The 16,867-nt window shown below is 36.8% G+C and overlaps 2 protein-coding genes across 5 annotated transcripts in view; one reads left to right on the top strand and one right to left on the bottom strand.

The window, feature by feature from the left end:
• The first annotated feature begins 286 nt into the window (after nucleotides 1-286).
• On the top strand, nucleotides 287-2,874 carry LOC148960275 (cAMP-responsive element-binding protein-like 2). The gene is made up of 2 exons (XM_089116187.1): nucleotides 287-481; nucleotides 908-2,874. Exons 1-2 carry the CDS (start codon nucleotides 287-289, stop codon nucleotides 1,025-1,027), a joined length of 315 nt encoding a protein of 104 aa, XP_088972313.1. The 3' UTR covers nucleotides 1,028-2,874.
• A 2,366-nt stretch (nucleotides 2,875-5,240) lies between these two features.
• LOC135689419 (uncharacterized) overlaps nucleotides 5,241-16,867 on the bottom strand; it is a 28,773-nt gene continuing 17,146 nt past the window's right edge. For 2 of the 4 annotated variants that reach the window (XM_065206638.2, XM_065206637.2), the window contains exons 2-5: nucleotides 11,264-11,401; nucleotides 8,635-9,317; nucleotides 7,244-7,678; nucleotides 5,241-6,051 (exon numbers count right to left, since the gene is read on the bottom strand). In XM_065206638.2, the coding sequence (XP_065062710.2) occupies nucleotides 5,726-6,051; nucleotides 7,244-7,678; nucleotides 8,635-9,317; nucleotides 11,264-11,370 (1,551 nt within the window). In that variant the 5' untranslated portion in view covers nucleotides 11,371-11,401 and the 3' untranslated portion in view covers nucleotides 5,241-5,725. Of the gene's footprint in view, nucleotides 6,052-7,243; nucleotides 7,679-8,634; nucleotides 9,318-11,263; nucleotides 11,402-13,936; nucleotides 14,354-16,867 lie in introns of those variants that run through there. The other 2 variants (XM_065206639.2, XM_065206635.2) reach the window with 2 other exon arrangements.

Genomic DNA, 16,867 nt, shown 5'->3' with positions numbered 1-16,867 from the left:
GATGTGATTTTGGCATCAACATCCTCGCAAACTGAGGAGTAAGCTCAGATCAGTGGGAGTAAGCGGTTTCATGAGGTGTGAGGTGGGTGTATCCTCACCCCATGGTAAACAATGATATAGACATTGCCTCTTAATGACAAACCAATGTGAGGCTGCTTTGAAGAAGTAAACAAGAAGAAAGCTGAAAGCACAGTTCGAAGAAATTGCAAAGGATTTTGTTCAGCGTGTTTTTATTTTTGAGTAATTAACGATCAAGACCTTTCAGTTGATTGACAAAGATGTAAAAATGGCTGATAGCCCAAAACCAAAGAGGAAACGGGGAAAGAAGCAGACGCAAGTTGATGTCGAGGCGCGACTGCAAAGAAGCAGGCAATCGGCAAGAGAGTGTAGGGCAAGGAAAAAGATGAGATACAAATCGCTTGAGGATATGATTGCAAATAAAGAAGCGGAAAATTTGAAGCTGAGGAAAGAGCTAGAAGATGTAATAGTTCCTGTTTTCATTTCATATTTCTTCACCGTTGCTTATGATGGCCTAACCCTAGGCCACTTTTTTCAAATAAGCTCCTTTAATTTGGGCTTTCTTAAATAATATTGCAGCTATTGAAAGTCATAGATGAAAACAAACCGGCGATATGATTGTTTAAAATGTGCATTGAAATATCAGAAGATTGGTTACAATTTGACAGAGCAAACGGCTAATGAAATTCAACCATTGTCTAGATATTTTCACATAACAAAATCAAACGTTTTTTACAATCCACTTACTGTTGGTTCCATGCAGTTATTTAAATGTTGGTAAACTGTTGATAAATTTGACATTTTTCTTATTCTAAGTTTACATTTGCTTACATTACCATATTGCAAGCCACCGGTTGTTATAAAGCATATCTACTTCTCTTTTTCAAAGTGTCTAGAACTATGCAAGGCAGCTAAAAGTGGAGAAAAATTATCAAAGAAAACTGCTAAACAATTAAAAGAAGACCTGGAAATATCAGAAGACACTGAACCCTCAGAAAACGAAGAGTGAAAGCCACTTAGTCCAATTTATTGGTGAGCTGGTGTCAGTTAATGAATAACCTTGAACTGAGACTCCACCTTTTTGTTGTTGATGTATCTAACTTTGATGAAATTTTATAATCTTGACCTTTGTAAATAGCTAAAACCACAATTTTGTTAATACTTCTCAAAAACATAGAAAAGTGATCTTCTGCCTTTTGCCAAAAAAACTTCTTGTATGATATTGAGTTACTAAATAAGCATTTGTGAAACACGACAATAATTTTCTCATCATAATAGCATGACTGTCCATTGTAAAAAGATATAAAAAGTGTTTTCTCTTGTGTAGACTTTTAACATGTAATAAAAACATAGCAATCATTGGATGAACCCTTTTCACTTGAATAATGGAAATTATGACTTTGCAATTAGCTCTCAGTCAGACATTTCAAATTAAGCCTATTGGCCTATGATAGTCAATATTTTATTTCTTACTGGCTCAATATCAGACTTGGTGAAGCAAGCCCATTGGAGTTTGAGGTCCTAGGCTGGAAAATGCAACAGGAGAACAACCCAATCATAACAGTTTTTTGCCTTTCTTCACAACTTGAATTTCAAAGGTGAACTGACGCACAATACTGTTTTTTGATATAATGCAGAAAATGATGCAAGAAATCTTTTTTTAAATTTTTTGGATAATTCATATTGTCTGTTTTGACACAATTTTGCTTTAAAGGTCATGAAATTATCGAGTGCTTGGCTATAGTTGGCATTTTATGTGACCCAGTGCATTTGACGTCACAAACACCATGTTTATTCCTTGAATGCAAATCTCACACTAAAGTTCATCTTGTTCAGTTACTATTCAAGAAGATCTATGCAGTGCTCAGGAGAGGGGGTCAGGGGGGTCACTGACTCTGGGGCTCATGACTTAAGGGGCCCATAGATAATAACTTAACTAAACAATTAATAAGTAGCAATTCAGCCTCTCCATTATCAAAACCTGTCAATAATAGTAAAATTAATAGGAAAAGCCTTTAAATGAAGTAAGATAGATGCAGCAACAGTATTGTAACCCCATTATGTTTGTCAAACAGAGCTAGTAGCTTTAGGTAATCTTTTAGTTCGTTAACAAATGTTTTTAGGGACAATTTGGAGGATATTTCAGCTAATGCAACACTAGCAGGTAAAGTCAGAAGCAACCTTAATGCAATGAAAACATTGGGAAATAAGAAATGCAAATTCAAGTGTAACAGCAGCCATATTTTACAAAATAAAAGTATTTTACTTAGGTTTCTAAAAAATAAAAAATCCTGCCAATTTATTTATCGCTACCTTTATTTGATATGTTGGCCCCAACACACTGGGTCCTGCGAGACGGAGGAAGGCCTCAAACGCTTTGAGTAGTATGATATTCTTGCAAATCTTAGTATGAAAGGTTTGTAAAGGAGTTAGAATCTATTTTACAATCAGGCTGTTAAAATTAAACCAAAGCCTATCGATGCTCTTCTGCAAAATCATAGAATTACAGCCTTCCAGACTGTTGTGTTGCTCCAGTGATTTGAACTTGGTGTTTGTGACGTCACAGTTATATGGAAAGCTCAGGTAAACTCGTACGTGCTCAGGAAATTGTTCGGTGTCTAGCTTTGACCCTCAATGACTCAAAAACTGTGTGATAATGTCTCAGGTATTTATGCTCGATATGCTTTCCTTTGAGGTCAAGTTGATTTTGCGTGTCAGTTCACCTCACCTCATTGGTTCACCTTTAATAGTTGCACCTGAACAGCAATAATTGTCTTTGTTTAATTTCATTTTTCTTAGTACATAGATTATGCTCGTTTAATTAAGTATGTTGGGATTAACTGTCCATCTGGTCAATCTTCTATTGTCTATTTCTTCTATGTATTTTCTTGCCGTTCTTTAACAGTGATATTATAAAAAGACTTTCATTTGAAGAGTTTTTGACATTTCCAAGATTTTTCATCCAAACGTTTCACAGTTTCTAGTCCAGTATTTTATCATTGAATATGTTATTAACCATACTAACAAAACAAAATGGGTTTATAGAGTTTTTATAGTAATTGTTTATTTTCGTTGGCATGCCTGGTCATGATCCCACTGCTCATTTTCAGTTTCTTTCTCATTTTCTCTTAGAGTTTTGTAATATTTGTGTTCCTTAACTATTATTTGATTGAAAATTTGCTTAACAACATAGATAGTGGTTTTCAAAGGTGGCCTGAAAAAGTCTGTGGAAACAAAAAGAAATTGAGGAAGTTGAAGAAATTGTATTGCCTTTTTGTTTTCAAAATACAGTCAAACAAAAATTAAAACAATCAAATAGTTTTTGCAATCCTCTATTCTTATATATGAATATGTTTGCAGAACTGATTTAAGTTGAACATGTAAAACTTAGGCATTAACTTTTTATAACTTATATAAACTATGACATGCTTTTGTTATTTAGTAAAGCATGCAACTTTACATTTCTCAAAAAACAAGCAACAACTTTTTAAAATGTTTTTGAAAAGCAGAGTTCCAAGGAGAGGATATCAAGACTAATTGAGTACACCCAATCTCCTGAAAACACCCTTTCTGAACCCTCTAAAAATTAGGAAGGTTTTAAAGTAAGGTTTTCTTGAACGCTAAGAACGCTAAAGAAGGCTAAGAACTTTTCTGGACTCTCATTAATTGTTTATTTCAAGAAGATGCCAAAACTTTTGGGAGATGGCAAAGAAGTGAGGTCAGACTCAGCGGACTGCTGGACTTTGGAGCACCTTTAGATAAAGTTGTTCGAGGTGACAAAAAATATTGCTTTTGCTGAGAGAAAAACTTTCTCCCTACTAGATAGAAGTGTGCTGGATCAGAAAGGGGCCGATGGAGGGCATCACGCCCCCAGTGTCGGTAAACCAACCAAAAAGTTGGTCATGCATTGGGGAATTGGAGAACTATACGTTAAAGGCATTAAGTCATGGTAAATAGGCTTTCTTTATAGGGGGTCATTTGGTTTCGGCGTGATCGCTGCTGTTTCATGTGATATTGGCATCCGTTGTTGACAACTTGCTATTGATGGAAACTGTTATGTTAATCAGTACGAGGTGAGTTCATGTGACCAGTTCAAGGTCAACCGATAGCATCGCAGTCATGGAAATCATGACTCAGCGGATTTTGGCACTTAGGGTATACCCAGTCTATTTATCATGACTCAATGCCTTTAATTTTGACCAAATTTGAAACTGTTATTAATTCTTTGTTTGATTGGACTTTTTAAGTCCGTTGCAAAAATTTACCGTCTAATTCTGACCATTCCACCATCAGTTTGCAAAAGTGAGCGAACTTTCAGTCGACTCAAGCTTCTGAAGAAACGATTATGTCAGAAAAAACTAGACCAGTTAATGCTGTTAGCTTGTGAAAAAGATGTAACTGATCAAATTGGCCTTGCTAAAGTCGCCAATAAATGGAAAGCTCAAAGATGTAGGCGATTAAACATTTCTGACATTTAACTCGGTATAGCGTCTTAGTAGCCGTAGTATATCTCGAGCTTAGAACGAGCCTAGCTAGTAGCCATATTGATTTTCTGCATGTGGTTCTTGTCACTTGACGTCACTAAACACACTACAATCATATCATACATATGACATTTCACTTGGAACAATTATTTGCCAAAAGGGAATTGATTTTGCTGATAAATAATTCGTTTCATTGATGGTAGGTCGAAGTCGAAGACCTTTATTTGAGCAAGAAATACTTCCAATTCGAGAAACTTTAAGGATTTCCAGTACTTGGCATACTTAGCCAAATTTGCCCCGCCAGTCTTTTAAAATTCTTGTAGATTAAAGGAAATTTTATAAATTTAAATTATTGTTATGAGGAGCTCAAAAAAAGCTGCAATCTATTTTTGTGGATTAACCTATAATTGATTTTTTGCCAAAAGATGCTCATGGATTCACCCTAAAATGCGAAATCCACAAAAATGAATTTCCGCAAACTCAATTTTCTTATACTTTCACGCCATATTTGCTCTTAAATTGTTATCATTAAGTTTGAGTTTGATAATCTTCTTCATTGTAAATAAATTTTCCATGGATAAAAAGTTGATCAAAAAAATATAGCTGGTCACTTCTTTTCTGAACGCCCCCCCCCCCCCCCCCCTCAAGCTAAATGGTCTAGGTACATCACTGTGCTGGATGATGGAGCACCTTTAGTTATTTCTATGATAAATCTTTATGTAGATAGAGTCTTCAGAATCATTGTGTATTGTATTCATTCATTGTAATGCGAATAATTGTTAAATCTGGATAGCTAAATAACTGCATACTTTAACCCAAATAAATATCTCGGCATCAAAATTAAAATAAAATCCTTAATTTGATTATGATTTAAATTGGAAATAAATAATGAGCAAGCAAATTGCTTGAGTTGCATAAACCTTTCTTTGGGCTGTTCGTCTGTTCTGGCCACTGGAGATGCTTGGCTAATAAAGTGGTAATACATCAAGACCCTAGGGATGTTAGAAGGATCTCAAAAATAGATTGGCTCTACAAAGATTAATTTGTTGGTGTAGAACTTTACAAAGACATTTGTGAGGAAATTAGGACAGAAGCTCAAACCTACTATTCGAATTAAAAGTATTACTGTGCATTTCGCCAATTTGCTTGCTCATGTATCCCAAAGATTAATATTCAACACTTCTAAACTAATACTAAGCCTCTTCGTGTCTTTTGAGTCTCTTTTAACATCTCGTTTGCTTCAATTTCCTAAGCAACAGTTCGTTGTATTCAACAACACTCTTCACTGACTCGAAGATCACCGATGATCCAGAGTACCACATTCCGTATTTTCCTTGTATTTTCAGTATATCCCAAATTATACCATTATAAACATCTTGCGGGTTGAACCTAGGGAAGTACCGCCATGGAATTGCGAACTTTATGTCGATGTTTTTTCCGTTCATTCTCCGCAAAGTGCTCTCCATGATCCTCTTCAATTGGCCTCTAGTTGGCTTCGTTTTACCGTATTGGTACCCAACTGTCGTTCTCATTTTTTTTCCATCGTCACCTAAAAAACAATGTTAAAATATGTATCAATCTTTTGCATTTCAAATGACCTTTTGCATTTTTAACCAAGATCAGCAACGAGCGCTTCACGCAGAGCGTGAAACAATTATGTATTTTGTAATGTTTTCTTAGCTAGCAATTTTACCGAAACATTTTAGCATTGCAGAAGTCATTTTTTTATATGATAGCTTACTCTTAACCAAAAATCTTTAACGGTTTTATACACTTAATGTCTTTTTAAAAAAAATGCTCAATTGAATATCAAGACTAGTTGTAAAGCATTTATGCAGTACGTACGCTCAGAAAAGGGAGAGGTAGGTTCCACGAGGGCACCTTTTTTCTATAGTGGGGTTAAAGAAATAATTTCTATGGTTAGGGTTAAGGGATGGTTCAAAGGAAAATGTATAAAATTCTCAAGGCATTTCGATTGCCAGTTCACATTAAATAGGTAAACAAGACCACGTTTTCATCTGGTAATCACCAATCATCATTATGATTGGTTCAACTCGTAAGCGAGAGATATTGAGCATGCTTGTATAGAAAGCTACAAAGCGTACGAGCCTGTACAGGTAGGGAGAGATCGCTTGTATAGGGAAAAGATCGTTACTGATTGGGTGTATGTACAAAATAGCTGCTTCATTGCTTGGCTAGGTCCACTGGGTGATTTTAAATTAGTATACATGTTAGGCAAAATGTTTCACGAGATAAATGAGCTAAAAAACCTTTTTGATCTAAATGAAAACAGAGGAGATCAGATAATCAAAATGATTATTGATCTAACGAAAAATGAATACCATGGAGTAATTTGTTTGTACATGCACAGGGACAATCAGGGATTTTTACGGTTAATGTTTTTATCATTTTAGTGGGGCACAGAACTGCTGTCACAAAGCAACACTCTCCTGCCACAGTTTGATTGAAACATCCCTAGAAAAACATTCCATAAACTAAATGCAAATTATATTTCAGTCGCAAAACTTTAAATTGATTTGCAAGAAGAATCAGAAGTTATTGGCAATGCATAGCGGAATCGGAAACATGTGACAGTGAAGCTTCTTAACAGATAGCAATAAAAGATTATCAAAGTTGAAAGAAAATCTTCTGTCGTTAAAGAAAAGAGGTAAAAAACCTAGATTGGGCGCCACTTGAAGTAACGCAATGTACGAGTGGGTTGAACGAATTTGCAAGTTTACCTGATGGATAGTTGCCATTTTGATAGTCGGTTCCATTGTGCCCTCGGAGTGCTGCGTAGGAATCGCGTTGGGCCCAGACGCTGTGCTCACGCTTTTGCAAAACATTGCTGAACATGTAGTCGATGCTGGTGAGGCCCCTGCGCACGTTCAAGGAGTCCACGAGTGAAGTTGAATAGTAATGCACGGTCGTTCGGCTGAATATTTCCTGTTCGTCTGCGTGCAGAGGCTGGAATTTGTGAATACTTTGTTTCAGCTCGGGCGTCCAGATCACAAATTTGTAATATTGACAATGTTCGTGATGACGTGTGCACAGCCAAGAGCCTCTGCGAACCCTGTACACGTGATCAACATTAACGTCATATTCTATATGCAAATGCTCTTTCTCGATGATCGTTTCCCAGAGATGCTGGAATCCGTGTTTTAACATGAAGAGCCCTTGGAAAGACCATTTGAAGTTAATGATGTGTTGACAGGGTTTGAAAGTAATATGAAGTAATGAAAAGTGATTGATGTTGGAAGAAATATGAGACCCCTAAGAATTATTTTTAAAGAAGTAAAGAACTTCTTAGGATCCAGGCATGATTATACTATTTCTTCTGTCTGAAGCTGAATCAAAATCAAAGATGAAAAGCTTGCTAATATTTGAGAGCACTTGATATTTAAACTCAATCACCCTTCAAGGTAAAGCGGACCATGTTCGATTCAGCGAAGGCACTCCGGCGTGCTTGGATGGTAGCTCGTCAAATCAAAACGCAAACAAAACAATTTTAAGTCACTTATAATGTCTTACTATTGACTTCCATTTTCATTATCATTTTTACATCTTTATTCCAGCTAATGATTAAAATCATGCGCCTATTGCTAGCCAACAAAACATGCTTAAGTTCTTCTTTCTGTCTCTTTTTCTCATCCTTTCTTATTCTAAGAAATTTTCTATTTACTCCGCGGTGACATCGCATTAAAATTATAGCTGCATTAACCTCTACTGCCAACTACGTCACTGACAGCACATGGCTTCGAAAGCAGTGTTTTTTCCATGTGTGTTCTTCAGTACATTAATTAATTTACTGTTGCCTGATGTTCGCATTAAGTGTGAAGCTCAGCCTGTTCTATACACCAAATAGCGTGTACAGCTCTGCCTATACAGTATTGAGCACTCTGTGACAGTATCGAACACTCTATGACAGACCGGTAAAACATTAATTTGCATAAATTATTTGCTAAGATCTTTTTATCATCGCCGTTTGTATCTACTCATTTTGATTCTTTTAGTGCTTAAAGTATGTGGATGATTTTATATGATGACAATGGATCAATGAAATACATGCTTATGATATAGTTAGAGCAGGTTGATGCCCTGTTACTCCATTTTTATATACTAATGACATTACCTGTATTTTTGTCGCCATTCATGCGCCTGAGCAGCCCAAGCATCAGTTTTGGAGTATTCCACATGAGGCCATACAATGCAGCTATTTCATCCAAGTGACCGTAGCCCTGCATAGTGTGCGAGGCCAAAAACAGCGGTTGCAAAGCTTGTAAGCCGTTCCTTTTAAGGAACTCCGTAAACGTGCCTCTAATTTTGTACATGACCCCACGTGTTGGCCTAGGCATTAGTTCCCCTGTATAATTTCCAAAGAGCTGTTGGTGTATTTTTATGTACTTGAGTACAGTCTGCCCAAGTTTTGCTTTTGCTACCAGAGGATCTTTTGTGTTGAAATTACGTAATGATTCCATGCCTACATACTGTTGATACGTCAATGGCATTCGGAATTTGTCCGTCCATATAGAGGCTGATGGAAGATGGACAAGGTTGTCACCAGTGTATTTTTTCATCAGTGCTATAATGTTTTCCTCGTAATCTGGTGACAAGTAGCATGTACCTAATTCATGGGGAGCTCCTCTGTAATTGACGGTGAATGACTTGCCTCCTGGTCGCGATCTCTTTTCAAGGATTGTGATATCTTTGAACCCTTTTCTTTTCAGCATCAGTGCCATGTGTACACCTGCAGCTCCTCCTCCAACAATCGCTATGCTGTCACTGCGTCTGCGTGGGCCACGAATTTGACAGCGTCTATTTTGTGGTAAAAAATTCAAGATTCAATAAATGTTTTTGCTCCATTAACAGTATTTTGCGGGTATTTTTAATACATATTTTCATTTTTCTTTTTCCTAATCTTTTCCCTAAGCACAAAAAGAAGGAAATTTTCTAACAGAACAACAGAAAAAACCTCTTAGACATGACGGATACAGAATTTAAATCTATTTCAAATAACTAAATCTTTTTCTTTAGGCAACTTCATCAAGGACCCAGTCTTGAAAGACCTTGTCTCTCAAAGTTGAATCGATGTAAAGCAGGACCCAGTCTTGAATCGGACAGGATGTAAAATGAACAACAAGAAAGATGAACAGATCCAGCCCAAAAATGAGTTAGACTACTCGACAAATGGTCCCCCATTTATGGCAAGAAAGGAAATTGAACTTGGTGCATGCCCAGAATAGCGTTTGCTCAGTCATGCGTCCAGAGATAACGAAACAGCTACTTCGTGGTGTTATCCATTAACTGATTCCGGTCTGCTTGAATTTAAAACCTTTAGCCCGTTGTGCTTATGATTCAGGTCTTTTGTTAATCAACCTGTTGGTGTAGAATGCGTTTGCAGTCGCTTTCTTCCTTGCTCGAGCATGCCCAGCTTTCGTTAATTCTTAATAAATCCCAGAATCTCTAATTCAAAACTTATGCTGGTTTGACATGAGTTTGATTAAGTCCTCTAGATAAAAGTTTAAACTTGATCGAACTTGCTTTAACAGTTTTTGAGTTTTAGAACGTTCGTCCGTACTTTTCTTGTAAATTTGTTCAGTGTAAAATTATTTCCTAGAACCAGCTCATAACATTGGAGAGTCCGCTTTTATTTAGTCAAGATTGATTCTCGAGTAGATATATATATATATAAATATACAAATAGATATTGGTACCATAATTCTTTCCTTGGTGAAGAGAGTTTTACAAAACAAGGAATCAAAACAAGGTGAAGACATTTTACAAAACAAGGCATCACTTGAATACATCGTTTATGATGGAAATTTTAGAGGAAAAGGCAATGCCGTATCAACTAAGAAGCTCGAGCAATTTAAACCTACCAAAAGTGAGAACCACATGCTATGGTACAGATACCGTAATGCTATGGTACAGGTTCATGGGTCAAAGAATATGGGCAAAATTACCTATAAAAGTGAAAACTTCAGTCTCTTCTATAGTAATTATTATGTATTTCCTATGTATACACCTTTTGTGAATAGTTGGCCTTAATTAGCTTTTATTTTTAGCTATTTTGAATAGCCAACTTTAAATCAAAGTACTAATAATAATAATAATAGTAAGAGTGATGTGACAAGAGACCTGGAGGTTAGAAGGCTTTGTGGGTAGTGAGTGGGGACGCTGGCGGGGCAAAGGATGGGGCTGGTATACTAGGATTGGATTGGTTTGGTTGTTTTCTTTTTAAACCCCAGTGAGAAGCTTTTTCGGTATTTTGTTTTTTGTAAGTCGAATTATGCTATGGTGTGAATATCAATTATCATTCTTGCCTTGCGTCTCATCTCATGGCATATCCTGGTATGCATTTACGCATTCACAAAGTGAGAGCTGTGCTATAACAGTGCTCGACATTGTATCGGTGTAAGCTACATGTGACCGTTTGGGCCAATGAACATCTGATAGATCAAATCGAAGACTTGACGTTTTGAGATGTCTTATTTGAAATTTCTTCCGCATTTCAGCAGCAATCAAACAAAAGGGAAATATTGCAGGCGCTAAATCGAAGTGGTAAAATTCATAACAATCATTACATTGCACACAAGTTGCATTAGTATTCTTGAGGGTGAAACCTCTTTTGTAAAAGCAATTATTACATTTGTAATAGCAGTAATTTGTTATAATGAAAACGAGGATTCTTGAAATAGATAAGAAGAGTACAAGTAGCAAATAGCTTTAAAATTCTTTTTAGCCAATAAAAACGAACAAACCTAGATCTTCTGGTTCGTCCATATCTTTTGTAGTATTTCCTTGCGATAACATCGTTGATTAATAGCAAGACGGAAATGAGTAGAATTATTCCAAATTTCCAGTTCATCGTTAAATTGAGATAACTTCCAATTCACTGTCTACAAAAAATGTCGAGAACTCTCAACACGGAAAAGTACCGTGAAATGGTTAAAAAAGAGAATGATTCAGTAAAACCAGAGACCAGTTTCATGCGTGACCTTAACTATTATTGGCATGGCAGCAACTGGGCTCTACAAAGCCTTGAATTGCATCTTGCAAACATCAACCTTTGTGTCAAGACTTTTCAACCTTGCGAGTTTAATTTATTCCTCAATACAGAGAGAAGACCGGCATTCGAAACGATAGCTGTTGTAAGGTGTTTGCCGTCCTGAATACTTTTTGTTTGCTTGAAAACAATGCTTAATTAATATCGTAAAGTTTTATTAGGAAAGTACGCTGTTTCGCACCATACCTAGAAGTGACACGTAGCGAAGAATTTGAATGTCCATGTGAGAATTCTTAGGCTGTGGCAGTGTTGTCAGATTGAAAATTGATGCACGAAGGCGCCGCGCGGATGACGTCAACAAGGAAACTCTATCCTAGAAGTATTGCTTATTATTCTATAAGATTTTTATTTCACTATCAACTCTTTACCTAGAGTAGTACAATATAGAGTACAATAAAGGTGCCACTGTGTTCCTGTTTTGAGCTTGAAGAAGTCGCAAAAATTCGTCACGTTTTCTTGGGAAGCCAGTGACGATAGGATTTTCTGCATGCTATTAGTCTCTCTAACCCTCTCGATAACCCTTACACTTAGCTTATTATAAAACTTTTGGGACTCAGATAAGCTCGACTGAAATCACTAGTAAAAGACTTTGCATCATTTCAGTGGCATGGTGGCCTGAGGGCCGGGGGGCACGTGCCCGACCAATGACCAGGAATCAAAGGCACCACAGACGAGCCAACTCTGCAAAGACCACTGCACATATTCCCCCTCCGAAGAGGCGCATATTTCGATACAGTGAAGTCTCTCTCTCTCGGCTCTTTCCTTCTTCCTCCGCACTCCCACGCAACTCCACCTTCTCCGCAATCAACATAGGTAGCCCACTGATTTAGCTAACAACGTAAGTAGCCCACTGATTTTCTTGACCTCAAGGGGGTTGGATATGAAACATAAATATTCTGGAAAATTTCAACGATAACATTTTGAAATATAATACCTCAAATTTACAAAGATCCTTAGTCTTGTGTTTTCAGTGGAAGAGTTCTCATGCTGATATTCTTATCTTCATGTTTTATTGTTAAATGTGTTCCTGAAATTGGAATACCGTCATCGTGTCGCGGTCTTGTCAAATGCAAGACAAAAAAAACTGCGGGGCGTAATGATAAATACACGCTTATGAATATTTGTGGTAGACATTTTTCATGCAGTTTCAGGCCAAGTAAGAACCATGGTGTCGGGACTACCAATCCTGTTAGATGTTTTTGAGAGTAAAAAGTAAGAACCATGGTTGAGAGATTGTGGATGCATCCAATTGGTTTTGATAGAAAACACACAGGTACACAAAATAATACTTTGGAAGTACTTTACTCGGAAACATCTATCGTAAGCAGTATCCTGGGCCCCTGAACAACTAACCTGATATTTGTTATTTTTCACTTTAGTTTTATATGCTATTGTTTTTAAATTCATATTTGTATCAAAATTTTAAAAATTGAAATTGAGTCCTACAATCTGCCATAAAGATTTCCCTTGCGTGTTCTCGATTTCTTTAGGTCTAGGATTTGGACGCAAGCAAGGGGTTTTTGCAGTCTGGCAGAAGAGATAAAAAATCAACCTTCTCTGATATTTGTTAAGTTCCTTGTCTACTGCGATCTAAGTTCCGCAAAAGAGATTTAAATTCGCAGTAACAGATTTTATACGAGATCGATTTGCGTGTATACTTTGACCTTTGAAGAGATAAACGTCGTCGTGGTCTGGACAAGTTTCGCATTTCACGTTCTTTGCAAGTAATTAATTTCGGTTTTTTACTAAACAATGGTCTGTTAGAATCAAGGATCATTTAGGATTAGAAAAACCAACCAATCTTTAATGCACGTACGCTCTTCTATAAAAGAACCGTGAAATTGAGACTCAGGCTCGCTTGCCATTTTCCGAACATTGGCCTGGACTGTTCTTAATTTGCTTTCTTTTAACATACCGTGTAAGTTGTAGCAAATTAAACATGAGACAATATTCTACTGCAGAGAACCACCAGACGAGCATAATGCAGATATTGTTTTAATAACATTAGCAGAAGATATTTCTGAAATATGAAAGATAACTTATAATCAACGTTTTTACATTCTTACTATTTTTAGTACCTTGGCCTCACCTTGCTGCTTATTTGCTTTTAATTTTTACCAATTATTATCTTATAAAACTGCTATTGTAAAATGAGATTGTACACCGGTTGCATCACATTGCCGAATGCTATCTAGACAAAGTATCTAGGCAAACATTATTAATGTGAATAAAAATTGCTCCATTCCCTAATTTCTTTGTAATCATTTCATTTGTTTATAATGACTAAATCATTAAATAACACGGAAACATAATGACTGAGCACGATAAACTGTGTAATGCAAATGTATCGGATACGAAATATAGTTACCATATAACCTTTGAAGAATCTGTATATTGACTAGCCTCAACTGCCCAATGTGATTAAATTGACTTTTTAAGATACATCGCGCTTTATAAATGATTTTTATGACGCCCACTGTATGTGTCCACTGTATGACAGGGAGTTCCCGTTTCGCAAAGCACCAGCTGACCTGTGCCTGACAAATGACGCAATGCAAACGAAGGATACATTCAGTTCGATCACAGAATACCCGGAAAAATGATAAACGAAAAAATTTGCGTAGGGGAAAGCTATACATCTTGGTCAAACACCAGATACCGTGGATCCAAAGTGCGATTTGCCAAGGTGTGATGAGGTTCTATTATTAGCAACATGCGTCATATTGTTTTAAAATTACAATATGATATAACATAACATGTCCATCCTTATTCGACGGACTATAACAATGGTTATAGTATTTTCATTGGCTGATCTCCACGAGGCAAATTTCGCCGCGAATTCGCCTTTAAAACGTCAATAAAATAGGTTGGTAAGAATTTATTTCCTGTTTCTCGTACACAATCCATGTAAGTTTATTCATATTATATTATTATTCAAACATTTGAATTTCAAATTGACGAAAACTGGCTTGAAAGTTTCATCGTTCTACCAATTTGTCAGAAATAAAAAAATAGGCAAGAATGTCTTCAAATTGCTGAATTGTTGCCTGCTTATTGCCTGCTTAACAGCAACAGTTTTAAGCAGATGCACTAACAGGATCTTGCATGCTCTTGCAAGCTTCGATTGCGACCTTTGAAAGTATTTGAAGAAGTTATCCTATAAATGTAAACATAAACTTCTCTTACCGAAACATGGAATTCCCCCCTTCTGGAGACATTCTGGATAAATTTTTCTAATCCAGAAGCGCTTTTTGCGGTTTTGCTTGCTATTTTGATAAATTCAAGATTGTAACATTCGCAGCGCATAAAAGTTTCTGCCAGTGTAAATTGAACTTTGAATTCGAGAGAAAAATTTGCGGCTAAAAAATTTATGGCGAAAAATTCGCCTCGAGCGAAAAATTCGTCTCGTGTAGCTTAAATTTTTTGAGGAAAACCAAACATTTGATTTTTCATCCGCCTAAATGCTAGGGTTGGTATGATGTTTTATAAGCGGGAAATACTAACTTATCTTTGTCCAATCTGTTGAGCAGAATAAAAAAACAGACTATTCCTATGCTGTGGGGGCCTGGGTCACTGGATATTAACATTTATATACTATTGTATCTTCACAATGATTTAAATCCTTGAACAGAAAGCTGTGGCCCTTAAAAAGCATTCAATTGTTCTACTCCTGCTGCCAGTCATGATTGCAACAGAGTTCCTTGATTTAATAGATAAGTTAACACAGCTAAGGTATCATATAAGTCTGGATAATTTTCTGTCACAAAATCTAACGCGTGAAACACAAGGTTCACAACATAAATGGCCCTCCTCCTACCAACCACTGTTTACGACACGTGTTCCTTTTCCTAGGGACCTGGGGCGAGGTCTCTAACAAACATACAGCAATATCTATGTCATACAGATTCACTACCGGGTACGCGCATCTGTTTGAAGCATTGTGTCAGTGTTGATCGAATTTAGTTAACGAATTAAACGTTTTCCATTTTCTTGAAAAAGACTTTTCATTTTTATGCATTATGGTGTAAAGATGTCATTTATGCTTATGCTCAAATTATATAAAATAGCAAACAGAAGTAATGGCCGACACTGCAGCTAGCCACCAGAGCAATTTTAGCAACCAAAATAGCCACCAGAGCAATTTTAGCAACCATCCTCTTGAAAAATTCCTGGTGAAGCATTCCCATACCTCCTAGAAGCGTCTCCCTTCACTATATATCTTTTGTCTTGATACAAGTGCTTGCTCTTTTGAAAAAGTTTCACAGTATCTTTTACGAGGGAATCTCAGAATGGCGAGATGTTTGGCATAGTGTCTCTTACGCATGTGTACCCATCCATGAGAATGAGACTTTGATTACTCATTTGCGCCATCCTCTCACGCCCCTGCCTTCTCCTTGTGGCTGGAAAGTTATGCCTGCGTAAAGGGAATTTCACATTCCGCTCATCGCAAGAAGTTTATTAAGATCGATATAAATTTTGCTGATCGTCGATAAAAAGTGCATTGTCTGAAGTCTTACTTAAGGTTCGCGCCCTTAGCTGCTCAGGCCCTTAAAGCTTAAGGCCTTAAGCGTTTAGGGACCAAGTGTTACTATGTTTTCAGTCAGCGTAACAATAAAAACAAAAGACTACTTTCATGCAGATGTAATACAAGCAGAGTCAAAAGTTAACAATATACTTTATTTAATATGCAATCACATTGAAAAAAATTATACACTCAGATGCGACAGGCGATGCAATTGATATCCTGGCAAGTTTCTTTGCCTTGTCGAAGTTTTTTGTAGTTTTGAAGTCTTAAAGAATGAAGTTTCAAAGTATGAAATCTGAAAGGAATCAATAAGCTTTGCTGAGCCCTGAGACTGATGGAGATTATCCATTATTGGATGGACTTCCATTACTGCACTGTACAATGGGGCAGCACCCATGGATAACATTATTGACACGTCATCTTCAGGCCATGTCATCAACTAGCACTGTTGAAGAAAAGGTTTCGAATTGCTCATGGATTGTCATTGAGGAAGAGGAAACTTTGTTATAACAAGAGATTAGAGAAAAAGCCGTGCCCAGCGTTCTTCCTAGAAAGGTTTTTTCATCAAAGAGCAGGAAACGGTTGATCTAGACTTAACAGGAATACGTTTCGGCGAAATTGACAGCCTTGCCAAGCAAAGGAAACTTCGAAATGTGAATTTGTAAAATGATTTCATATAAACGAAAAAATGGCGGGTCACTCGAACTATTTAGCCTCCTGCAACAAAGCAATAAGCATGACTCTTTAAACTAAGGTTTAGTGGCAATTTTTCTT

The sequence above is a fragment of the Rhopilema esculentum genome, chromosome 5 (genome assembly GCF_057945365.1).
Source record: "Rhopilema esculentum isolate cy_ngs chromosome 5, ASM5794536v1, whole genome shotgun sequence".
NCBI classification, from domain to species: Eukaryota; Metazoa; Cnidaria; class Scyphozoa; order Rhizostomeae; family Rhizostomatidae; genus Rhopilema; species Rhopilema esculentum.
Note: the sequence above shows the minus strand (reverse complement) of the source record. Positions and strands in the feature narration are given on the sequence as shown.